Source organism: Pogona vitticeps, chromosome 3 (genome assembly GCF_051106095.1).
Source record: "Pogona vitticeps strain Pit_001003342236 chromosome 3, PviZW2.1, whole genome shotgun sequence".
Lineage (NCBI taxonomy): Eukaryota > Metazoa > Chordata > Lepidosauria > Squamata > Agamidae > Pogona > Pogona vitticeps.
In genome coordinates, this window is record NC_135785.1 from 111,146,103 (window position 1) to 111,173,135 (window position 27,033).

At 40.2% G+C, this 27,033-nt stretch overlaps 1 protein-coding gene across 4 annotated transcripts in view; it reads left to right on the top strand.

The window, feature by feature from the left end:
- Nucleotides 1-26,204, top strand: part of POLR3A (RNA polymerase III subunit A) — a 61,208-nt gene extending 35,004 nt beyond the window's left edge. For all 4 annotated transcript variants that reach the window (XM_072995028.2, XM_020809459.3, XM_072995029.2 and 1 more), the window contains 10 exons: nucleotides 8,970-9,056; nucleotides 10,677-10,759; nucleotides 15,957-16,127; nucleotides 16,751-16,844; nucleotides 16,963-17,055; nucleotides 18,680-18,844; nucleotides 19,552-19,716; nucleotides 20,125-20,256; nucleotides 22,530-22,662; nucleotides 24,704-26,204. In XM_072995028.2, coding sequence (XP_072851129.2) covers nucleotides 8,970-9,056; nucleotides 10,677-10,759; nucleotides 15,957-16,127; nucleotides 16,751-16,844; nucleotides 16,963-17,055; nucleotides 18,680-18,844; nucleotides 19,552-19,716; nucleotides 20,125-20,256; nucleotides 22,530-22,662; nucleotides 24,704-24,852 — 1,272 coding nt within the window. In that variant the 3' untranslated portion in view covers nucleotides 24,853-26,204. The remainder of the gene's footprint in view (nucleotides 1-8,969; nucleotides 9,057-10,676; nucleotides 10,760-15,956; nucleotides 16,128-16,750; nucleotides 16,845-16,962; nucleotides 17,056-18,679; nucleotides 18,845-19,551; nucleotides 19,717-20,124; nucleotides 20,257-22,529; nucleotides 22,663-24,703) is intronic.
- Nucleotides 26,205-27,033: the final 829 nt, after the last annotated feature.

The following is a 27,033-nucleotide window of genomic DNA, read 5'->3' on the forward strand; positions in this document are numbered from 1 at the left end:
CTGGGTGTGAGTGAGCTGTAGGATCTGCAGTACCTCCTCCTGGTCAGAAGGTGAGGCTGGATTCCAGGTTTAAAAATGGGATGTGTTACAGAGTTTCCCAAACGAGCTATGGATGGCTTTCAGGTTGTTTTGGATGTCTTTGTGTGCCTGCTTTTCTGGCTTTTCTTTCTTTTCTCCCTTTTTAAAATGATTTCCCTTTTGTGATTCATGAAGGCCTTACATGCATTCCTAGCAGGGATTACAGTGTCCTTCAGATTTCATTTGCTTCCATATTTCAAATGACAGTTTTATTTGTCTAATGACAGTTCCCCTCTACTCTCCCCCACATCTGTTTTCACTCGCAGCCGAGAACACATGCGTGTTCTGAGGCTGCTGCCAAGAGACTGCCAGATGAAATTATCTGTTGTCACAACAACAGGATGATCACAACCTGAGAAAAATCACATCAACAATATGACCTAGGCTTTGGGAACACAAGAAAAGAGTGCTAAAAGCAGCTGCTCTTCCCCTGCCCAAGGAGTCCAGCATACTCACTTTTGTAGCAAACTGAAAATGAGGTTCTTTCTTTGCCCCAGTGCCTGCATCCTCTTACTCACTGGAGCAAATTAATATACTCTCTCTCTCTCTCTCTCTCTCTCTCTCTCACTCACTAACTGTAGACATTGTGAGATGTAAGGGCACCCTTAGTGGCCAGCATTGAAGCTGCAGGTGTTTTTTGGTTGCACCTGGCAGTAACATTGCTTTTCACATCTTGCCGGTGCATGCAGCTGGGAGAGCAAATAGACAGCATGCCAAACGTTGCTTTCACAGTTAAGCACTACTTTGTTTCCCACTTGTTCCTTGCTGGAAGGCTGAATCACAGCAGGAACCTCACCATATTACTCCTGTTTAAATGGGAGGTAAAAACCAACAAATACTCAGAAACAGGCCTTAGGCTGTCTTTGGGGGGGGGACTCTGTTGTGAAGACATGTTATGACACAAGGGAGAGCATTGGTAGCATATTGATGTATGCTGTGTGTTAAGTAGCCATTATTCTAGCTCACGCTTTTGTGACAAGCCAGAACTGGGAGCAGAATTCAGATTATTTTCAACTTCCTTTCATTTGCAGCTATGTTTGCAGTTGGCAAAGATTTGAACTGGAATAATGGCTTCTTAGTACAGCTGAAATCCTGTTGCACAGCTCCAGGTGCACAACAATGATGATGTCATTAGCAGTGGTAATCACTTCTGAATAAAGGCTTCTTTGGGAGATTGTGGGGTATATGTGACTTAGTCACATTGTATACAAGTTCTGTGAACCCCAAAATGAATAATAGTTGGTGGTGATTTGTCTTAAATCACTAGCAGTTTGGTGCTGATGGTGACATCAGTTGTGCACATGGAAGCGAGCAACAGGATTTCACACAGGCTGCTTTGTGCTCATCACAGTGATTTTATGCTGAAGTTGAATGTGTCTGTTTTTTGGGGGGGTCTTTTGCATTTCAATTATGACAGAACCCTTTCAGAAAATTTTACTGTTTTGCATTGTGAAGCAGCTTCAAAATGGAAAGAATGAGATCTGCTCTATTAGGTAGCTTAGCATGAAATGGCAGATTCTTATTGCATCCGGTAGTGCCTGGATGCTAATGTTAATGCTGTTATCATTCCATTTAACTTCACTGTCACCTCTCTGTGTACATTCCACCCAGACAGAATTATCCAATGCCCCTAAACTAACTGCACTCTCTGCATTTGAGGAAGTGGAACTGTGTGACCATGAATGTTCATGATGTGATATATGTATTTGTCTTGAAGGTCCAACATGAACTCTTTATCGTTTTCCCCCTAACACTGGAATCATTCCCAGGGCAGCTGGGAATAACTGCTTGCCCTTTGGTAAATTTTGGTGTAATCCTGCACTCACTCCCTAAGGGGTCATAAATTACTCTGAATTTAGAAAATTCACCTCTGCAGGGTCAGTCTATATAACCTTGGAGGCTTCCAGTGTTGAAAGCATCCAAACGTGAGTTGGAGGAGGAACCTGCTTCCTGCAGCTTTCCATTGGACAAGCCTATAATGTCTTAAGAAGTTGTAGTTTGAAGTTTCCCTATGAGGAAGAAGGGTTTATACTAATCAAGTCAGCAGTGAAGCACAATTTAGATGAGTCCTTTGTTGCCATCAGAGCATGGCTAGTATCATGCCTGAAGAGAAATTACACCCTCTCTGAATTCCATGGTTTTAGGTAGGACATAATAAAAATCATCTGGTCCTTAGTGGATCTGAAAATTACATAAATATAATCTCAGAAGAACACATAACATATTACACTGTGCCTTGACTTATTTAACAAAAATAAAGCCAAACTAGAGAAGCCATGTGTGAAAAACCAAGTACAGTGGTGCCTCGCTTAACGAGCGCACCGTTTAACGACGAATCCGCATAGCGACCCATTTTTTGGGGTAGCTAATGCGATCACATTGCGATGTTTAGATAGGCTAAACATCGCATTGCGATCATTTCTGCACCTGGCGGCCATTTTGGGAACAGCTGATCGGCAGTTCCAAAATGGCCGCCGGGTGCAGAAAATGGCCGCCCGCACCATTTTCGTGCCCTGCCCTCGCTTACTGAGGGCGCGAAAATGGCAGCGCTATGGAGAAACTTCGCAGAACGGTGAGTTTAAGAGCCAAGTTTAATGTGTTTCTATGGCGTTTTCCATTCCGTATAGCGATGTTTCCCCATAGCAACGGTTAATCCGGAACGGATTAACCTCGCTATGCGGGGCAACACTGTAAACCCTTACTGCTTCCATTGGAATTAAGAGGCGAAGTAGCAGCCAGGTGCTACTAACCAAATGCGCTTGAGTTGGCAAGTTTGACCATCTCTTTAAAAGGTGATGTTTTAGCACTTTGCTGGTCTGGGGCATTCAGATGTGTGTTAACACAATGCCAAGGAGGAAACATATCAGCAATGATCATAGACAAGCAATTGTTGCTGCCCCTCATTCTACAATGAGGAAGATTATTCACAAGTGGAAAACATTCAAGACAGTTGCCAATCTTTTCAGGAGAGGACATCCAAGTAAATTCACCCCAAGGTCAGACCGTGCCAAAAAACCAAGAATTACATTTCGGATTCTACAGGCCTCAGTTATCATGTGAAATGTTAACGTTCATAACAGTACAAATAGAAAAAGACTGAACAGATATGGTTTGTTTGGAAGGGTGGCCAGGAGAAAGCCTCTTCTCTATAAAAATAACATGGCAGCACAGCTTATGTTTGACTTCTGGAACAATGTCCTTTGGACGATGAGACCAAAGTGGAGATGTTTGACCATAATGCACAGTGCCATGTTTGGCGAAAACCAAACACTGGGGACATGGTGGAGCTGTGGGCTAAACCGCAGAAGCCTGTGCTGCAGGGTCAGAAGACCAAGCAATCGTAAGATCGAATCCACGCGACGGAGTGAGCACCCATCGCTTGTCCCAGCTCCCGCCAACCTAGCGGTTCGAAAGCATGCAAATGCAAGTAGATAAATAGGGACCACCTCGGTGGGAAGGTAACAGCGTTCCTTGTGTAAGTCGCACTGGCCATGTGACCACGGAAGATTGTCTTTGGACAAAACGCTGGCTCTATGGCTTGGAAACGGGGATGAGCACCGCCCCCTAGAGTGGAACACGACTGGACAAAAATTGTCAAGGGGAACCTTTACCTTTACCTTTACCTAAACACAGTGCATTCCCACTGTCAAGCACAATGGTAGAGATGTGATGATTTGGACTTGTTTTGTAGCTATAGTCACTGAGTTGACTGAACTCCTCTGTATACCAAAGTATTCTATAGTCCAATGTGAGGCTGTCTGTCTAACAGGTAAAGCTTGGCCAGAATTGGGTCATGCAATAGGACAGTGATCCCAAGCACACCAACAAATCTACAACAGAATGGCTGGGGGGGGAAAACAAGGTCTTGCAATGGCCCAGTCAAAATCCAGGCCTAAACCCAATTGAAATGCTGTGGTGGGCTTTTATGAGAGCTGTGCATAAGCAAATAGCCACAAACCTCAATGAAGTGAAGTAACATTGTAAAGAAGAGTTAGCCAAAATTCCTCAACAACAATGTGAAAGATTGATTGAGTCATACAGAAAACAATTACATCAAGTTATTGCTGCTAGAGGTGGTTCTACAAGCTATTGACTCATAAGGTGCACCTAGTTTTTCACACGTGGCTTCTCCATTTTGGCTTTAGTTTTGTAAAATAAATCATGACACGGTGTAATATATGTCATACGTTGTTCTTCCATTGAGGATGTATTTTTAAAAAGTCAAGAGTATCTCCTTCTATGTCAAAAATTTTCATTGGATGTGGTTTGACAGGGTGGTAGGTTCTTTGATTGATAACATAATAAAATAATGGAGCCTCTGTGAAACGGATGATTCAGTCTGAGTTGGCCAGTGTAACCTTTTTTAGTTCTGAATTCTTCGGGCTATCCTTGGATGCTATGTTCACAGAAATATGGAACAAAATGAAAATCTTGCTTACAGCAAAGAAAGAAGAGTGAAAAGCTAAGCAATTCTACTGAACAGGCAGAGCAACCAGCTCATGCAAGATGTTATCTGTGTGGGGGAGGTCAGAGCTTGCATCCCTCTTCCTCAGCACAAATGGCGGATCAGTTCCCATAAGCTTATGAACCGTGGTTATGAGGATAGCAGCCACAACTTCTGTAGATGTTTTGCTGTGCTTCACACTTTCTGCCATGCAATAAACATATAACTGCTTTCCCCATTCTGGCAGCTTTTTTTCTGAAAGTTAAACTGAATAAATAACATAGTGTTTTTCCTCAGCTGAAATATAAAACTGCTTCAATCTTTTGCCCTTTCCTACCCCACCTTTTTAAAATATCACCTCTTAGATGCTGGGCTTTTGTAGTGCTCTTCTCCACCTAACTGCTTAGCTGTGTGAGGTGCTGATTTCCCTTATAGTTTTGGAAATTGTCATTTAAGTGCTTAAATGTTTACAGTCAGAGTTTTACTTAAAATCAGACTCAAGTAAATGCTTGAGGAGTATCCTGAGGAGTAAATCTGTGTGTTCCTCACCTGGGATAACCTCTCGAGACCTGCATTGTATTTGAGACATTGTAATAAGGCTTAAGCAAAGTAATGTTAGCCTAATTCAAATATAATAGTAAATTATTGTTTAGTGTTAAGAAGGAGAAGCAAGCACAGACCTTTGGCCAATTCCCAATTCTGTCCGGCATGAATGAAATAACATTGATGAAAGATACAGGTTTGTTTCCGTCACTGTAGTTCAACACATAATCAAAGTGTAGTTCTAGATCAGTGGTGTCCAACCTTGGCCCTCCAGATGTTCTTAGACTACAGCTCCCAGAAGACTTCACCACCACCTCTGCTGGCCAGGATTTCTGGGAGTTGAAATCCAAGAACATCTAGAGGGCCAAGGTTGGACACCACTGTTCTAGATCTTTGTTTTTAAATTACCCATAACTAGGGCAAACCAGTTTTACTTACTCAAATCTAGTGTGAAACTCTGATCTGAGAAACTTTGTTCAAAACTAAGAGGAGGGAAGAGAGAGGATTGAAGAGGGAAAAAATGTAGCCATGAGTCCTCTTGTGGTCTGTTCTGGTGACAACAGACCATAGGTTTAAGATTCTTCATTTGAGCTACTCTCTGAAGGTTGCAGAATTGTATCTATTGCAGGCAACCTGCAGGTCATGTCTTGTCTGAAATTTCTGAAGTACCTTACATTGCAGATAACATAGCTGCAAACACAGCTTTCCAAATAAGTCCCCAAAAGTTACTAGTTCTATGTTTTTAATGAGTCCATATCATTCAATTAGCCTAAAAAGTAAAGGGACTAATATGGTTTGTGTACAAAATTCATACCACATTGCCTGGAGATGGTTCGCATTTGTAGCTAGACGAGTCATTCCTTCACCTGGCATCATTGAGTGATAGTTTTCCTATGTATTATTATGGCATATTTTGGGGCTAACTCCTTCCAACATACAATCTGGGAATAGTTCTTTTAGTTCACTTTTCAACAGGGAAGTTGTTCAGGCTCTTCAGAGGAAGTCTCTGAAGTGTTTATGCATGTACAGAAAAGCTCAGAAAAAATGTGAAATCATTTTGTAAATCCTTAAATGTCCACTTTGTATAAGTAAAGCAAAACTGGAAACTAGAATGATCATAACGATGGATGAGATGGATTCAGACTTCTTGTTTTTTTAAAGTGTGGTTTTTATAAGCTAGATTGGCTGTTAGAGCACATGTGCCTGTGTGGCAAACTATCCCTCTCATCTTTCATTCTTCCTCCTGCCTGTGATCCATGAGGTACCTCTGGAAGCACTGCAGTGCATGAAGTCAACAATCCCATTGGCAATAATCCTTCTTGTGATTGCTCCTTGGCAGTTGCTATACAGTAATGTAATGCCTCAGAACCTGGAGACAGAGATGTCACCATTGTGACTTCTATCCATGGATGGGCTTCTCTGATTTACCTTTCCAGAAACTAATGATGTCACAAGATGCCACCACTGCATCTTGTACCAGATAATTCTAAATCAACTATGTCCCATATGAAGAACAATCTTTAGTCTGTCCTTAATCTCTTGCTGCTCCAGTTGTAACGGAAGACCCTAGGTTCTAATATTTGGTTAGAGGAGTATGGTCTCCCATCCCATCCCCCCAATCCTCCTCTTTCTGCTAGTTCCACAGAATTTTAAACACATTTTCTTCATTCTCTTCATGTGAATTCTTAGATCTCAGAACATTAGAGAATAGAAAATGTCAGATAATAATATTTGTCAGATTATATATTCCATATGAAAGGCATCCCAGAATCCTACTGCTTCTTGTTAAGTATATACAAAAACAGGAAAGTCTTCAAAAAGCTAATAAAGAAGGAAAGTATCATTGCTTAATTTCTGCTTGACAAGTAGCCACAATTATTTATTTATTTCTAAACATTTGTATCCTGCCCAACTTAGTGGGACCACTATTATGAGTATCTTTACAGTATCAAATACTGTACAGTGGTGCCTTGCCGTACGAACTTAATCCGCCCCAGAAGATGTCCGTAAGTCAAAATGTTCGTAAGTCAAATCAGCATTTCCCACAGGAATGCATTGAAACCCGATTAATTCATTCCAGCTGTTTTTTGTTCTTATGTCAAGGCATGGTTTGTAAGTCAAAGTACTAGTTCCCATAGGAACTAGTGAAAACTGGTTAATCTGTCCTCTATCACTTGGGGGAGAATTTTTCTTCTTTTAACCTAAGATGAACTTAGGTTAAAAAGGGGACACGAAAGAATGTCATCAATGGGGCACACAGACCCCTCAGACAAAGGTTTTTTAAGCACAAAAAGAGAGAAGACAGAGCGCGAGAGGAGATAATGGGGGGAGAGAGTTTGGAGTCTAAAACACATTTTAAACCTACACATTTTACAACAACACATTTTAAACCAAACACATTTTAAACAAATCACATTTTAAAACCAAACACCTTTTAAACCCTCCCACCAACACTTTTTAAAACAAAAGAGATACCACAGTACACAAACCCTATGAGCAACAGAATCCAGCAACCATTATTCCAGCAAACAGACTCCCTCAGCACAAAAACAGAGCATAGAGAGAGAGAAGACAATGGGGGGGGGGAGAGACTTGAGTCTAAACTCCATTTTAGAACAAACCAGCCAGCACAGACCCTTGCAGAAAGGGTCTGAAAGACCCATCAAAGCAAAAAGCAAGGGAGGCATGCAGGAACCATTGCAAATACACAAAACAAACGCAGATCAGAAATGCACAAAGCAAAAAGCAAGGGAAGCATGCAGGAACCATTGCAAAAACAAACGGAGCAGATCAGAAATGCAAAGAGAACAAAGCAAAAAGCATACAAGACACATCGGAAACAGTGGGGGGGGACCAAAAAAACAAACAAATTCCCCAAGACCAATCACAAATGGTAAAAAACACTCCAAAAAGGAACCAAACCCCCCCATCGGAAATGGGGGGGGGGACAAAAAACAAACAAACCTCCCCAAGACCCATCACAGCACAGACACATAACCCCCCCAGCCAAAAATCACGCTGCAAAAATACCCAGAACAATTTTTTAAAGTACATATAAAGCAACACCTTATCTTAGCAAGCAGCCTCCTCAGATCGCACACTCTCTAACTGCTGGGGCGAAAAAGCTACAAAGAAGCAGCCTCGTCGCCACCTACAGTTAGCTATTTTAATTTCCCACCCTTTCCCCTCGCCTTTTTTCTGTTTGTAAATCAAAGCTCTGTTCGCAAGTCAAAGCAAAATTTTGCAAACGGAGCTGTTCTCAACTCAAAACGTCCGTAGGTCAAGGCGTTTGTAAGTCAAAGCACCACTGTACACCCAACCCCCACAACCCCTAAAAATAATCCCAGACCATAGAACAAATAAACAGCTAAATAAAACAAAATAATGGAAACAGCTTTCCGGTGGCACAGGGTTGAAGGGCACACTAACTGAGAGGGAGAGTATCTTTAGAGGCTTCTTTTAAAAGTGTGCTTTTCAGCTATCTTTTAAAACTCTGGAGGGAGGAAACTTGTCAGATCTCTAGTGGGAGTTCATTCCAAAGTGTGGGGGCCACTTCCAAGAAGTTTCGCGTTCTAGTTGAAGCCTTCCTTGCCTTCCTCAGCATGACCACCCACAGCAGCAAGGCCTGAGAAGATTGAGTGGAGCAGGCAGCTTTTCTGTAGGAGAGACACTCCAATAGATAGCGAGGCCCTGAACCATTAAGGGCTTTGTATCAAGCCCACATATCCATTTCTATCAAAAAACCCAGTATGGACATAATTCTAGCACCAAATGCATTTTTCAGATACCCTTATTATTGCTATTTGCTGTAAAAGAGTACTAAATGTGTGACCTGTTGGTGTCTTTAATGGTAGCGCTGCAGAAATACAAGATACAACCTTGAAACACATGCTGTTTGTTGCAGGAAATTAAAAAGTTCATCAAAAATGTGTCTGAGAAAATCAAGAAAACCAGAGACAAGTATGGCATTAATGACAATGGTACAACAGAGGTAATCTACTTCTTAAATTACACAATAATTGCACATCTTCTAGCAGATGAAAATTGGGACTTTGGGGGGGGGTGTTTTGCAATCCTTTACTTTTGTATTGAAACTTATTGACAAAATCTGATCCACTTGCCCTTTATATAGCTCAAGGCTTTTTTCTACCTGCTTTATATTACATTTGTCTAATCTGTAGCCAAATGTCCTACACTGGAGTTCTAACACATGCCAGTTTTGAAGCTCAATGCAATTGTAAAGTAATTTTCCTTTTCTTTTAAGGGTTTTAATAAAATGTTCAACCTTCTAGTGGATCTGGTTGTTTGCACTGTTGAAATGGTTGCAGGTTGAGCATGTTCCAACAGTTTTTAAAGATGCCTTTGTACAGTGTTCATAATACATGCATATGCACTGGGTCTTGTGTAATACATAACCTGTGCATTACATCTGAGTCTTTCAGTGGTTCAGCTATTAAAGACTGGAGGAAAACATTTGAACACCTGAAGAATCTTGGTGGCTGTATGTGACATTTTTAAAATGCTTTCCTTAAGCGATGTACACTCTAATTTTCAGCCCCACTGGCCAGGGTTCCACCTCTCTCACACATGACTTGACACACCCCCAGCGCAGGGTACTGGAACCAAAGGGGCTGAAAATTGTTGTGTGGAGAAGGAGGAAAGCTGCACGGAAGGATGCAGAGTTGCATGCACGCCTTAGAGGAAATCTTGTCCTTAAGGTTTATCTGAAACTCGAAATGCTTCCGGTAGTTTTCCAGAGATTTCAAGCACCAAAAAACAGGACTGTACTGAACATAACTGAACACTAAACCTCTATATATTGTGCCCCAGGTCACAGGAGAAAAAAATAACCAAATTGGCACGAAGAAACTTTGACCACAACAAATCATGACAATTACACATTTACTGGTATCTAACGGCATTATGGAGGCATAGGTTTTCAAAGAATTCTATCTAGATTTAGAGGAGCAGAAATCGAAGTAAGTGAAGATAGGAAAACAGGAAGAAGTAACAGAAAAGGTGAAAATATAGTGTCATGATATTCAAATTTTCCATGTCTTCACTAGATGCTTATCATAACTTTACATTGGTCCAGCTCAGTTGTAACGGGAAACAAGTAAGGATTATACTTTCGTTGTTTATATGTCGTCATTCCTCACAGAGGGCTCAGGGTAAGGCTAACAACTTACATAACACAAAGTCAGATTTAAAAATAACACTATTAAAAGTGTGATCCTAAAAACAGAGATTTAAAAAATGAGATAAAGCAAATATCACATTTCTATGAAAACATGCACAAATATATGTCTTTTTAGATGACACCTAAACAACAATAGAGAGGGAACAACCAAGCCTTCAGTTGAGGACAAGAACAAAGTTCCATAGCCAGATGGCTGCCACCAGGACTTTATCATGGTTTTATATTGTCACTTGTTGTGAAACCATAAACAGTTTAGATATCAAGTTCATCATGCCTTAGTGTAGAGTGAGGAGGAATTCTCAGTATAACTTTTTCTCAGTGCCACCCTGGATCATTAATAGGCAGCACAGTACCAGTTATGTTTTTTTGAACACATTTCTAATATTTCTGTTGTTGTTTTAATTGCTTTAGCCATATGTTTTATACCAGTTGGACCGAATCACTCCATCCCAGCTGGAGAAGTTTCTGGAGACCTGTAGAGAAAAGTACATGAGGTATGATATTTTCTTTTTTCTTTAGGTGTGAATTAACACCTTTAAAATTGAGTCACTTATCTTTGATTATGAGAAAATAATTGGAAGAATTAAGCATCCGGAGTTGAAACTATAAAGTTCTGTCCTCTACCCACATGATTGTTCTCACAGTATCATTCCAATTAAATTTAAAAAAATTACAGTGGCTTTTCACTTTTCATCAAATTTACAACAATAAACAAGTGAACACTTCCTTTCAGATTTATGTAACATCATTTGCTTTCTCTTGCATGTACTTCAATTTTTGTGCATACCAACATTGTCTTTTAAATTTGGCATTTTTGAGTATACAATACAATTTTCTCAACAATAAGAACCACTCATTGTAACTGCAGTAATCAAACCAAGTATAGGTATAAATCTCTTAAGATTTCGCAGTACTAATACTGGTGGATTTAAGGGAACTATGTTATAACACAATTCTCCAATGTGACATTTATGGTCATAGTTAATTATGACCATAGTTAATTAATCATGTTAATTATGCCTGCAAGTGTAAGGCAAATGGCATAACTTTCAGAAGCAAATTGTCTCAAGTTAGGAAAACACAATAGACATTATCTGACACATACTGTCATGTGTCTCAGTGAGCAGCAGATGTTATATATCATGATTTCTTTTCTTAAGGCAGTTTCCCTCAAAAGGTTATACTGTTTGTGTTACGCCAGTGTAAAATTCCAATAGGATTTTGACCTTTGTCGTGTGTTTTTAAAAATTACATTGGGTATTTGAATTAGACTTAACAGTAACTGTTAAAGTTCATGTTAGAGTGAAAGGGTTGAACACAGCCTCGCTTCTTGGACATGCAAATAATCTTCTTTTAATGTGATCCAAAACAGAAAATCTCAAATCACAATGAATGAACTAAACACAAGGAAATGCAAAACTGGAAAATTATGCTATAGTCAAACTTCTTCAACTATGGAAGTTTAATAAATCCCACTAATAGTTATTGATGATTAAGTGTTTTGGGTCTGTAGTCTCTCAGTAGGTGTGTTGATATGAGAGAAATAAGATGATATTAATAGCTTCTTTCCATTAATTTATGTTTTAAATTTGCATACCACTGTTTAACCCATAATGACATGAAAACAACAGTGGGAAATACCAAGCTGAAACCATATAAAAATATAAAGCATCCTAGAGAAAGCAGTAGTGGAAAGATGGCATGTGTGAGTCATGTGATTTAACCACTTGGCTAAAATGAATCGTTTGGTCTTGATGGAAGACTACTCAAGAATACCTGTTCTCATCTGCTTGAGCTCCTTAGTAGAACGGTGGGATGGAAAGATAATAAGCAGAAACCACTTAATTAACCACCTTTAATACTTTGCAGTTATATTAGACTTCGGTTTGTGTTCTCTTTGATTTTCCATAAAAACAGGAGCAACATATATTGCTTCCTTGTAGACTGTATTGCATACCTGTAAAAGAAGATAATGTTTACTTTCAGTGTTTATCTATTTACTAGTGAATGTACTTGACATCATCTGGGTTAGAAACTCATTAGCTTTCTCCTCCGTACACCGATGTTTTCTCTGGTTATTGCCATTTCTGATGTCATCATAAAAGACAGCACACAGAAACTAATGACAGAACATTTCAGCTTCCGAGGACACTCTTGTCACAGATCTTGAAGTAGCTGATGTAGAAAAGTCAGGTTATAAAAATACACAGTGTTCTAAAAAGCCCTCATCTGTGTTTACTACATTAAATATATACTGGAGTTAATGAAGATAGTTACCTTCAGCCTTTTCCTTCTTAGATCTCACCTTATTATTCCTTTGATCTACAGTGTGTAGAAATTGTATTCCTACAAGGAAGTGTACATGACTTTCTTCCTCTCACATTATCCCCACAGCAACCCTGTGAAGCAGGATAGACTTAGAGAGTGTGACAGTCACAAGGTCACTCTGTGAGCTTCATACACATGTGGAGATTTGAAGTTGGGTCTCCTTAATTCATATCAGCAGATGCAGCTGAATCAGCAGAAGTGAATTGATTGTTCCAGTGATGATGGGTGCAGAAAAAATCAAGGACGGTTGCTAGATAGCAGCAATAGTGGGAGGTGATGGCAGCAGAGGATCCTTCATGGACATTAGCATTCATACTCAAGCTGACACTTGTTAGTACTGCATAGACGAAAGCAATGTTAAACCACTTCTGATATTTTATATCTTGAAAACCTTATGATGAGACATCTTAAAATGAAATAAGTGATAGAGCTAGAAATTTAGACTTCCATATTGAAGGGCACTCAAATCTGCTACTGGGGAAGAGCAAAGATGAGTGCAACATTCTTAATGAAGTGATCAGATTTAAGCTGAAAGGACATCTAGTTGCTGGTATTCATAAATGCAACAGGAAAGTCCAAAGGTGCATGATGTAACTGGAAGATGGAAGGTTGGAAGAATGAACCAAGATAAGCTGATTCATCATGAAATGAGAGGTGGAATATTTAAGCATTGTAATATGTGTTGTGGGTGAACAAAAGGGACTGGAATATGACATCTTCAAGTAATTAAAAACATTTCACTGGCTACTGGTTCATTTTCAGACACAATTCAAAAGGATGGTGGTGACCTATAAAGGCCTAGATGGCTTGAGTCCAGGCTGTGTCTAAAAAACCATGTCGCCCTATATGAGCCTGTGTTGATTCTAAGACCTTCAGAAGCCTCCCCCCTCACCATTTTCAGAGGGAAGGCACATGTAATGGCACCTTCTCAGTAGGTTCTCCCAGGCTAGGAAAGCTAGGAGACACCCCCCCCCCCGCCCTTACTCTGCTTCTACCAGCAGGCAAATACATTTTTATTTAAACAGGCCTTTGACCAATGATTAGGCCCTTTTAATTAGTAGATGTTGTTTTGCTGATAGAAGTATTGTTTTAAAATGATTTAAATTTGTATTGAATTCTTTTCAAAAATACTTATCGCAATTATTAGTTGTGAGTTTATTTTAGTCTGATAATTTACTTAATACTGTTTTAATATTGGGGCTTATTCTGGGAGGAAAGTACGAAATAAATAAGTAAACCTGAACTTTCTCTAGAAGCTGAAATGAGTAAACTGAAGATTTCATACTTTCAATGTATCATGGAAAGACAAGACTCAGTGGAAAGGGCAATAATGGAAGGAAAAATGCAAGTCAGTAGGAAAAGAAGTTTAAGCCCAGACGGGATGGATTCACCCAATACAAGAAACCATAACCTTGAGTATGGAAGAGCTGTTAATGACAGGCCCTTTTGGAGAGCCTGAATTCATAGTGTCATCATGAGTCGAAATCAGCTTGATGGCACATAGCAGACCCACATCTACATTCTTGCCAGAGGATGAGACCAATGCTTGCTCCAGTGGTTCTTATCCTCTGGCAATATTACTGGTGGTGATATTTTAAAACCTAAATTTTGAATGAATTAGACATGTTTGTTTGTTAAGAACAACAAAGCACAATTACTATTGAGGATATAAGATTCCCTCCCAAGCGACCATGGGGAATAGTTATTGGAGTAAATATCCTTGGTTTTTACCCAGTCTCAACATTGCCTTACATGAAAATACCTTTATTTCTAACCAGCATTCTCCTCACATTGTTTTTTGGAACATGGAAGTCTTATTTAACACAAGACAAGGACAGTACTAGTCTTGAGGTAGTTGTTGCTCTCAGAGTCTATTTGCTTTTTTATAAAGAAGGTCCAAATTATGCCGTAGGATTGTTTTCCTGGGACTTAATTGGGGGTGACAGCTGTCCTCTGATCTGCTGCTTTCTCTGTTGCATAAGGTCTTTTAGTAAGCATATTGCTGCTAGGAGTTGGTGCAGCTTGGATCCCTACCTTTGCTCTTCTTTATGAAGACAGTTAGGAAATGTTATTTAAAAGAATTGTCTGATCCTGATCTCCTTGGTTGAGATCACTTTGCCTGTATCATTTTCCATGTGGTATTCACATAGAGGGGCTGGTCCAGTGCTCTTGGCAACAGCCTCAAATGAATATCATCTACCAAATTAACTCAAATTAATATAATAAAGAGTCTCTCTTTGCATACCATGTGTTTTATCCCCTAAACACTTCCAGCATTCACTTTTACAGTATTGTTGCCGTTTGCAGTCAAATCACAGCTTTTTTTATATAGGGTGAAATGTTTTCAGTGTACATGGACAGCCTTTAAACGTGTTTTAGAATAATTATACAGGAGACCTTGTTATGCCATTCTAATGGGAAAGAGGCATGAGAGAGAGTACTCCTTGGAGGAGTCTGTTGAACAAATGCAATACCATGTGTTATCTTCTGTTATACACTTCATCATTATCCATATCCAGTATATTTTTATCATCACCATCTTCTGTCTACTAGGTGAAAATTGCACACATAGGTATGGGGGCTTTCCAATAAACTGTGCAATACTCTGTATAATTCCAATAGCCAGAGCAATTGCCCAAATACATCAAATATGCAAAATACAGAAAAGATTCAAACTCCTTTGTACAATCGTGAACAAATGCTCTTGGGTGCTGTTTCAACTCCCTGCCACTGAAACTGATGAGGGATGAGTGTTAAGACATTTGTGCTAAGAATTTTATGGTTTGGAAGGAGAATTGGGATTATCGGACACAATATCCCTGCCAGGTTATTATACTGGGAAATCTTAGCTTTCATATTTTAAAATGGATTTCTGGGCCTTGGGCAATGTTTGCTTGCAAGAGTGTTCCCAGTGCCTGGTGAATTCAGAGGTGTTGGGGGGAAGTTGACAAAAAGATTTCCACATGTCAAAATATTGGAGTCCATGAGTCCTACACAGTTTCATGTCCCTCACCAGAATTAAAAGAAACATAAGAAATTATTCAGAAGCATGTAAAGTTGAGGATAAGTTGTACAAAAAGAAAAGTTACACACATGAAGTTAACAAAATTTATCTGGTCTTTGGTTGCACATTTCTGGTTTTACCTCTGGTGTACAGATGGCTCTGGCAGCACTGTTTGGTAAGCACGTTTTACTAGATCTTCAGACAAATAATGACTCCAGAGTGCCTAGTTATCTACTAGGAAAAGTATGAGGCTTTGTCCTTAGAGATCTGTTACAGCTCAGCCATGAACTCTCCGAAATGGATGTGTAGAGGTAAAATGAATGAATGAACACAAACATTTGCTTGCTTTTACAATCTAGGGCACAGATGGAGCCTGGTTCTGCAGTGGGTGCTCTGTGCGCTCAGAGCATTGGTGAGCCTGGCACGCAGATGACACTGAAAACATTCCATTTTGCTGGAGTTGCTTCAATGAACATCACACTAGGAGTGCCAAGGATCAAGGAGATCATCAATGCCTCCAAAGCAATCAGGTATTCCTGTCAGATTTTAATATCAGCTTCAATATTGACTAGATTTCAAGTGAAATAAGTGACCATACTGTCTGTCTCTCATCAGCTTACTGGTTATAGAACTTGAGTCTGGCCAATTGCTCTTGTCATCATTGTGATCTGAAAATTCTTCAGATCTATTCAGTGCTGTTTCCTAAGAAATGAAGCATTGATTGTATTTTCCTTTGAAAAGCAAACAAGATTAGCAATTTGATTTCTGCCTGTAAGTTACGTACAACAAGATGTTTGCCGCTTGTCTGAAACTGCACTGAAATGTCCTAATTTTGTAAGGAGTGAAGCCAACAGAAGGAGAGCTGTCCGAAAAAGGGATAATAGCTGTTAGGCCAGCTAGTCATGGTGTGCCAGACAACATCCTAAGGCACCGAGATAAGTGAAAATGGGTTAATTTAATATGTGTAATTCTATTGTAATTAGTAGTCTCAAGAGTTGCTTGGTAAAGTCAAGAGATTCTTTGAACAGGATAAAGGCTTTCAATTAGGTCCTATAAAAATACAGATGTTATAAAAGATGTATGTCCATATAGATATATAAAGATACCAGGCTAGTAACTTTTTCTCAACTGTGCTTTTGCTGCCCATATGTAGTACCCCAATTATCACGGCACATCTTGACACTGATGATGATCCAGACTTTGCCCGGTTGGTTAAAGGAAGAATAGAAAAGACACTCCTTGGAGAGGTAAACTGTTCCCTGTGGTTGCTTAATACACAGCATTTCAGAGTCTGTTCTCAATGACTGCTGTAATGTTTAACCGGAAATGAATACTCTTGAATTGTTGTCTTTTTTTTAATTGTAGATTTCAGAATATATTGAAGAGGTTTTCCTGCCTGATGACTGCTTTATCCTTGTCAAGCTTTCTTTAGAACGGATTAGATTGCTGAGGCTGGAAGTGAGTGTGTCGATCTTCCATATACTTTGTTTGAGAAGTGGGTTTTTGCAAGTGGTTCACCCTCAAAGGCAATAGTGCAGTCGTGTGTAGCTATACATAAGTAGGTCCCAATGAATCCAATGGGATTTAGTCCCAGGTAGGTATGAATTGGATTGCAGCCTCACCCTGAGGCATAATGGGGAACCTTTGGCCCTCCGGTTGTTTCAGAAAACAACTTTCATGTTTCTTTGCCCTTAATCATGTTGTATGAGACAATGGAGCAAAATTGTCTGCATAATTAAAAGTTATCCACCTTTACACTGAAAAGCAAGCCCCACTGGATGTAGTGAGTAAACACTGTATAGGAATGTACAGTAGCTGAAACTTGCAGTTACTTTGCATTCAGTATTTCAGTTAATGGGCAGAATTCTGTTGGAGTTCTGTACACATAAAGGAGGGGGAAAATGAAAGTCATTGTGGCTTGTTAATGAGGTGCTGGTTGAGTACCTGGTGGTCACATGACTGGCATGTCATTCATTAGCTTTAATTAGTTGTTGCAATTTCTGCATTTTTGGTTCCATGTGCATAAAAATGTCAGTAGAATCTTGGCCAAGGTATGACTATGTCAATCCACTGTACCCCATTGAGAGCCTACATGCAAGCAGGAGCCCTTCCTCCACAAATTTACTAACTTTAACATGTAGAAAGTGGTAATAGAGGTGGGGGAGGTTCAGATACTCCCCTCAAAGTGTGACGAGTCTGTGAATGTTAAACCTGAACAAGGCTCTTGCCTCACTTCTGTAATAGCTGTAGACCTTTCCAGTTCTACACATTATACTGAATATGTTCATGAAATTTCTGATTTCTAGCACTTCAGAGTAGAGTCGAGAAAGTATACTGCATTTTATGCATGTCTTCTTGCCCCTATTTCTCTGGATTGGTAAAATGATCTGTAGCACTACAGCTGCAGGCAGGAAGGAACCACTTTTCATGTAGGGGGCTATTAAAAGCCTCCCTGTATATCGTACACTAACATTTAAGAAAGAAGGCTATAGAACACAACATCCTGAGAGTTACAAAGTTCTCTGCAGGGGACCTGTAGTCTCCCACCACTGTAATCTGAATCACAATACACTTAAGAGTTGTACCCCTGGAACTGACTGAATAATAAAAATATGTAGAATGATGTGTGCAGCTGACTTGAGGCATGGGCAGGAGTACCTTGCAAAACCAGGTGACGGGTGGTCTCACTCTAAAATTTCATGTTCAAGGAGCTTCTGCTTCCTCCAGTAATGAATTCATGTGGCATGGGATATGTGGCAGCTGCTGCTTCAAACATTATGCTGGAAATTTAAGAGTAGATAAATCACACTGCTGTAATTCACTAAACCTCTCTCATTCTTTGGTGCCCATTGATTTCCATTATCACATATTTTGGAAATGAATATTTCTGGGGCTCCTGCACAACAGCACATACAGTACCACCTTCTTAAATAATGTCTTCTGATTATCATCAAATAATCCATCACAGCATTTGGCCAAACTTGTATTTTGGGTAGCTTATGGCATCGGAATCATAGCCTACAGAACTGGACTTAGTGTCAGAAGAATTATGCAGATACTAAAATGATGTTTTCTGTTATAGGTTAACGCAGAGACGGTGCAGTATTCTATTTGTGTCTCAAAGCTGCGGGTAAAGCCTGGGGATGTGGCTGTCCACGGTGAGGCTGTTGTGTGTGTTACTCCCCGGGAGAATAGCAAGAGCTCAATGTACTATGTCTTGCAGTCCCTGAAGGAAGAACTACCAAAGGTAAGAAGGATTTTCCATCTTACAAGTGTGTTACATGGCAGCAAATAGAGTATGCATTCAAAATACTTGCTGTTTCAGTACTTACACAAACTTCACTAAACTTGCAGAGCTTGTAGAGGAGAGTCAGATGAAGTTTCTCTGGAATTTTGGTGCTTCTAGATAGGAGTTGTTTTATAGGGTTTTAAAGGCAAAAATGATGAATCAATTTGTCAGGAAAAAATCTTACGTTTGTTACTTGTGATTTGTTCCCTTGACGAATCAAAAGAAATCACCATTTTTCTGATTCATGCTCATCTCTAGTTTAGGAAAAATGTCTGATAATTTGAAAAATTGTTGAGAACTTTAAGCCTCATAAATTGTATGTACTGTATATTTACAGGAAAGAGATCTGTTACTCACCTGACTGTTGAGACTTGCAGAGTTTTATGTTATTCATATTATATAGATTTGAATGGGGTGGCCAAACTCTGTCCCTCCAGATGTTTTTGGACGAGAGATCCCAGCAAGGATTTCTGATCCTTGAATATTCTAGCCACCTTCCTTCTTGCAGATCTTTGGAATAGGTTCTTACTGACATCCATCGATTAACTCACTCCCCATCTGTCTATAGAAAAGTAGGTGGGGGCTTTTTGGGCTACTGCAATTACATGGTACCTAAAGAAACATTTATTATGACCTCTACCTTTTTTCCCCTTTCAAACATAAAGGTGGTTGTGCAGGGTATCCCAGAGGTCTCTCGTGCTGTCATTCACATTGATGAACAGAGTGGAAAGGAGAAATATAAACTGTTGGTAGAAGGTGACAACCTGCGAGCTGTCATGGCCACACACGGTGTTAAAGGAACAAGAACAACCTCTAACAACACTTATGAGGTTGGTATGGTATGGTGCAGGGCAGTGGTTGAGAGATGGACCGAATGTTGAATTAAATTGATTAAATCTTGCCACTGCCATGAACTCACTAGGCAACCTAAAATACGCCACACTCTTACTTTCAATGTCAGTCCCTTATCTGCAATGTGAAAAGAATCTCACTTCACTCCATGATAGTGTTGGAAAGATCCACATGGTAACATAGTGAAGCACTCTGAACAGTCTGTATGGATGCTTAGTGTGATGGTGGTTAAATATATATTGTTCATAAAGCTGAGGAGCAAACCAAGCCATTTTTTTTTAACAAAGCAAAAACAGGGATGTGTGGAGGAAAGAGCTACTAGGAGACATCATACCATTGCAGGCAAGCAAAACATTTCTGCCACATCACTAAGTCTAATCTTCTAGGTCGAGAAGACTTTGGGCATTGAAGCTGCTCGAACCACCATTATTAATGAGATACAGTACACAATGGTGAACCATGGTATGAGCATTGACCGAAGACATGTGATGCTGCTGTCTGATCTGATGACATATAAGGTCTGTTTTCTCTTGTTCTTTTTTGTTAACTACACAGGTTTACTGCTACCCGCTTTACCTCCTTTCCTTCCAAATAAATGTAAATGAAGAAAATAGTTGTCTGTTGTTTTAGAAATGATATGAGGGGCTCCGTGACATTGTCTTTCCTTACCTCTGCTATAGGAAGCTATGTAGCAGCCCAGTAATTGCATAAATTTGTTTGATTCAAGTATGACCAAAGACTTAAACCTATCAGAGAAGAGTATTACTCTCTCCTGGTTCATTCACAAGAGATTCGACTCTTGTTGAAGCCTGCCCTATGATTATATCCAAAATGTATGATGTTTCCTTAAATCAGCTGAGATCACATCAGGGTCAGAGATGTTACCTGCTAAGTCACACAGTCCTCTACTTTTCCTGTCCATATGATAGCATCACAATTATATTTACAGTGCATGTAAAAACTCTGGGCAGTAGCAGTTCTCTGTACCAAGGGCCAGAATAGAGATCTGCAGAGGTTAATTTTTCTTCCGTTACTGGGAAGTGAGAGTCTACCTTTCATGCTGGCTTCTGCATTAAAATTATCCCAAGGCCTTTTATTCTTGGTTTCTTCCAAGTTTTATTCTTCTTTCCTCTTCCAAACAGTTGCAGTCAAGACAGTCAGGGAGGTAGGAACCTTTGGAATGTGTCTTCTCAGGAATAGCCATAGTATATCTTCCTAAGCCTGGTCTACCTTGCTTCCTCTGAGAAAAGACAGGAGAGTGTGAGCTCTTCTCTCACCTCAGGAGCTGAGAGGAATCAACTGCCACCAGCAGAAGCATGACAGAACCACAGTTCCCTGTCTTTATTTCACTCCCAGTCTGGGAAGGCAAAATGGGTACTCAGTAAAGCGGGCCAGTTTCTTCCCATGGTCAAAGCCAAGATTTGATGAGGAGAATCTGAGCTCTGTGCCTCCATATTCCCTTGGTGAAGAAAAGAAAAGCATGTGAATGGCAGGTATAGGTGCCTCATTCTCCCCAAATGTAGTAGTGGGAACCCAATGGAATGTTGGCAGCTTGTCAGCGCTAGATATGTTGTTGTCATGGTCCATTCATTTCTGAGTACAGTTATGTTGTTCAAACACACTGAGGGTCAGGCCAAAAGTTCAGTCCAATAAACCATTCATCTTGTCAAATGGAGAGCAGACAAAAGCACAGTCATCAGCTAATCTGTGTCACAGGGGTTTCCAAGAGGTTTGGGTAAGCTGAAATTGGGTCAGTTCGGGTCAGTTTAGGGGTTTGTCTTCCACACTTAGCTAGCTGAGAAAGAAGAATTGATAGCTCGCAATATACCTCTCCCAGGCCTCCAGCTGTTTCCAATTAATTACCAGATGTGTTTGACCTTGAGATGCCATCTTTGTTTCTGCTCCAAGAGCTGAAGCTCTCGCTGCTCCTTTCAGCAGATGGCCCACCCATCAATCAGATTCCCTTCATCTTCTTGAGTCTTCCCTGGTAGAACTGGCCTCTGCCCTCCACCCCATTTTCCTTGGGAGGACTGGCCTCCGCCCTTTCCTCCTGAACTTCTTGAGAGGGTGCTGCCAATTGGGCCATCAAATTCCCCCTCAAATTCTCCTCTGGCTGTGAGATATCATCTTCCCCTTCTGAAGATGACTCAGCTGTTTCCCAAGTTGGGACCTTGTTGTAGATCTCTCAGGAAGCAAATAATCAGGGAGTCCCACTCAACCTTCCTTTCAACCATTTACTACAAACTGTAGATTCTTGCACACTGAATTTCTGAAAGGGATGAACAAAATAGCTGAGGCCTTGTTTGCTGTGAATCAGAGACACAGGTACTGCAAACACAGAGAAAAAGGGGGAAACACAGAGCCAGTTGTTCTTCATCCTCAAATTCCCAGTCCCAGGAATGCTGGCACAAAATACATGAGATAGATAAGGCAATGTGAGCAGTAGTCACACACTCTGTTCCACCTTAGGATGCAGGTTTGTAGGGAATATTGTAATCTAAACAAGTCTGGTGCAGGGTCACATTATAGTCACCTGTATGACCAGGGTTTTGATGTTCACCTTGGCTGTGAGATACATATCCTTAGTTTCTTTTACTCCATCCCCATCAATCTTCTTAAGCTATCAGTAATACTACTTCAGTGGTCCTCTTTAATATCCACCCAGAGACCACAGCATAGCTACCTGCTTGCCTGCCTCCTTTGAGCTGAGCTCCTAACACTGTCAGCAATTGTACTTTGAGGAGTTAATCATAATTTTTGTCTTTGAATGGTATTCCTTTTTTTTAACTAGGGTGAAGTTCTGGGCATTACTAGGTTTGGCCTGGCAAAAATGAAGGAGAGTGTATTGATGCTTGCTTCTTTTGAAAAGACAGCTGACCACCTCTTTGATGCGGCATACTTTGGGCAGAAGGATTCAGTGTGTGGTAAGTAGTCTTGAGTTACCCTGAATTAAGATGAATGCCTGTCATTAGGCAAGGCCCTGTAAATGAATTATTGGTATATGTACACCCTCAAAATCTGAAGCTCCAGAATGGGAAGTGAGCAAAGGAACAAGGCATTTTGTTGTTGCTGCCATAAAGAATCTCCCTGAAAGAGGTTTAATGTTTTCTTTCCTGGCCTTTTAAAAGCCGATAATAAAGTTTCCATTAAAAAAAAAAGACCATCCAGATGCTGGTTGTTCATATGGTCATGCTACGAAGTTATAATTTTAATGAAATGGGTGCTGTGTTTATTTGTTTTTAAAGATGGAAATGCATGCAGACTATTACTGGTTAAATCCATTACTTTCCCACTTAGAAGGCTCTCCAGTGTCTCATCTCAGATCTCTCAGAAAGCTCGGAAAGCTACTGTCAGTTAGAGGAGACACAACAGAGCCAAACAGACCTGAGTGAGGTCTGTCTCACTGTAAGGCAGCTCCATGTATTAGAGCACACTAACATTTGCAATTTGGATAGCACATTGAGATCATTTCCTTGACTGGATTTTACTGAATCATTGTGATCCCCAAATGTGTTTCACTTCAGCTCCCATCAGTTAGGACTCCTGTTAGCCTAACCAGAGTAGCTTGTGGTCAGGTGTGATAGGAGTTTTATCCCTATCCTGTTGTGTTCTGGTTGTGTTCTAGAATGGTGATGGAGCCACAAAGAACTCTGTTATCAAGCAAGGAGGGAGGGGCGCTCCATCCCCTGTGGATTCACCTTTGCCTCTAGCTGATGGGAAAGATCCAGTTGTCTTGATTCCTTCCAGGGCTAGATCTAACCTGCTTGGTGAAACTTAACAAGTTTTGAGCCACGCTTCCTAGCCCAAACGTTTCCCTTCCTTTCTCCTTCAGAAATGCTTCTTTGCTTTTCATTTTTTGTTTTTTGTTTGTTTGTTTGTTTGTTTGGCCTTCTCTGCCACCATCCCTGGTGAAACCCACATCCCAACATGGTTCATGTGTGGACAGGACCTGTTTTTCATAGGGAGAGGCATCTATTTTTCTTTGACAGGAAACGTTCCCTCTTCCCCAACTGCCAGTTCAGTGAACAGTTGGTAGGAATGACAAGAGAGCTGTACCACTCTAACCAGACCACACTGCCATTTATCTGTGGTGCACATAATGCGGTCAGGAAGCTGTGCCATCCCAGCTTTACTAAGCAAGTCCCTTCCTTATCAGACCAAACCACACTACCTTTCCCTTGCCTGCAGGAGAGAGTACAGAGGTTCTGTCTTATGAAGAAGTGCAAAGGTTTCCGGTCTTCTTCCTCTAGCTCGTCTTCTGCTGCTTTGTCCTCAGATTTCCCATCCCTTTGATTGTTAGTTCACAACTTGGATTCAGGGGAGGGGGAGACAATAAAGGACCCACAACCTCTGGCACCAGATCTTTGCAAGATCACAGGAAGGACAAAAAGCGCCTTAAGTAGCAAAGGCCATACTCTCCAAAGCTTCCCCCAAGATAAATCTGAGGTTTCTATTTGCTTAGACTCCCATGCGAGGGGTAGCTATTTGAGAAGGAAATGGAATCCACCACAGCCAGCCAAGAATGGTTTTCCTCATACAGTTTTTTTCTACCAGTTTATATTTCAGAGATAACAGTGCCACCAAGTTCAGCCTCAATGAAAGCTACTCCCTAAGGGACTTAGAGTAGTTGTTCTCTGGTTAAGGCATTATTGAACTTTTTCAGTCCAATCTAGGGAATGTAGGCTAGCTCCTCGTCTTGATTGATTTGCTTGAACTCTCTCCATTAACTCTGTCCTCCAGAAGATACAGAACATAGGAATTCACTGTAGGAAATACATCATTTCTGCATAATTTTTTATTGTGAATTTGGTGTGCAGGTGACAATTACTTTAATCTGGTCTCTGAAATTGCAGTATAATACTACTGTTAAATCATCTCTTAATCAGCCAAGACTCTGTATGTTTAGCATGATGATGTACAAGGGCATATTTAAAGAAAATATTTTTCTTTCTTAATCATCTCTAGGTGTTTCTGAGTGCATCATTATGGGTATTCCAATGAACATTGGAACCGGACTTTTCAAGCTGCTGCATAAAGCTGATAAGGAAGCAAGTCCCCCAAGAAGACCCTTAATTTTTGATAATCCAGATTTCCATATTCCCCTTACTACATAGCATCTGGACAGCACTGAATTACAAGCAGATGGTGTACTCTAAATGAGAGCATATCTGTGTCTCTCTAAACATGGTTAGGAAGCTGGGTACATGAGAGGTCATGACGTGCTCAACTGATCCACCACTGATGCTGGTGCTTATCTTCTCTTGTTTTAATCCGCAGAGCTGATGATGTTTGGTTTTGAAAAAAAGAATTTTCCCTTCTACTTTGGAGAGCCATAACAGATTGCAGGAACCCAGATCTCTCTGAAAGGGAATGTGCTTAATGTTTATTTGGATTTACATTGGAAGCTCAAACTATGGCAATAGGAACATTTTGCTTCTAACAGCTGTAGCAAACATCTGTCAAAGCATCCAATGTACTTTCCAATTTTATCAATTTTGGATAAAAGGGAGGGGGACTTCAGTTGTTGTTTTTTTTTGTAATACATTTCCTTTTTTGCATTAAGTGTATCTTTGCTTTTGCCAGTTAACTTTCGACAAATATGACAACCTAAGGGTGGATGATATTGTAAAACTCAGTTCAACACAGGTTCATCATTAAAAAGAGACAGATTGAGAAATGGAAGTCCCTGTTATCTCTTTTGGGTAGTAAATTTCAAGGAGGACTTAAGTAGCATTTTAAAACACAAGGGTTGGTATTCATTGCAGTGAAGATTTTGTAATACTGGAGAATCATATGTAATGGTAATTTTAATTATTTTTAAAAAGAAATTCACCAAGCAATTCAGGCATGAAATACCTCTGCAGTTTAATAAGTGCAGTACAGTGCATGTTAATCGTGAGCTAATGGCAAACCCCCAAATTGAAGTGACCTAAGGGCAAGATTGTAAGGCAACATCCGTTTTGGTCCTGGATTGGCTGGATTTTGGTCCCACTTAAGCTTGTGGGAATGGTCAGAATGAGGGCAGTGGGTACACAAATCTTTTGGGTACCATCAGTGTTAGGAGCAAGCATGTATGTTTTGGGAAAATGGAATTACTTTTTAAATTTATTAGCAGGCTAATCTACACCTGGCAACAGACCATGTGTTTGCTATAGTTTGTGTTTCCAGCCTGGGAGTTTAAGTAATTTTATTCTTGAGCTGCTAATTCATTGGTTCATTCTGTCATATCCCAGGGAATGAGGCAGTATCTGAATCAGGAAGCAAGAGTATGCATATTCCCCTCTCCCCCAACATTTAAGGAAAGCTTTGTGTTGCATGGGAAACTCTTTTTTATATACTGGATGTGAATAAAGATACATGAATAAATAAACATTTTTCCCAGATGCATGTTTGGTTGTTTTGTTAGTTGAAATCTGCATAAAACTGCTGTAAATGTCCTTAATAAAACATAGCTATTTTAAACATGTATGTGTATTTGGCACTTACTAAGGAAAAAGCAGTGGAAAGTGGGTCATTCTGTTGCATTGCATTGCACATTGAATTCCAATACCTGAATGCATCTTCCTTCATGGTGTGCCATAAAAGTAGAAGATAATTTCTGTTCATATATATTTGTTGAGTCACAGGTACAGTTTAATTCACAAATACTTTTGATGACCTGAAGCCATAGGATATATCCATTAAAAGCAAAAATAATATATTTCCACTTGCAATCCAAGAAGAATGCATAAGCAGTATGTCCACGCAACTCTGTTGCTTATCTAGAAAGATACCTCTTCATCCTTGTTTTAATAACTGAAAGGACTCCAATTTCTTTTTGAAAGATGACTGGTCTCCCTTTATTTCCCATATATCTTGGAAACATCGGCAGCCTAGACTATGATTCCCAACCACACAGGGGAATAAGTCCTATAGAACACCATATGAGTTATGTCTTGAGTAAATTGTTAGCTAGCTGTGCCACAGGACGAGCCATGGCCTTTTCCAGGCAGATATCAGTAACCTACACAGATCAGCCTTATTGTCTGAAGTTCTCCATTAAATATTTGTCATTAACCAGTATCGGTTTCTGATGGTGTGATAAGCTGCCAGGGCACCCCACAATCTAAGCTCAGAGAAGCATAAAGTGGTGGTGGGCTCATCCCTTTCTACCTCACGTGGCTCGCCTGCAAGCCTAGCTATACCTCCCCTGTCACAGCTAGTAATGACTCTGGCATTACAGTGAACTAAGCTAATCTAAAAATGCCACTTAAACCTATTTTTAAAAGACCTAAACACATTACTGGCAGGCCAAT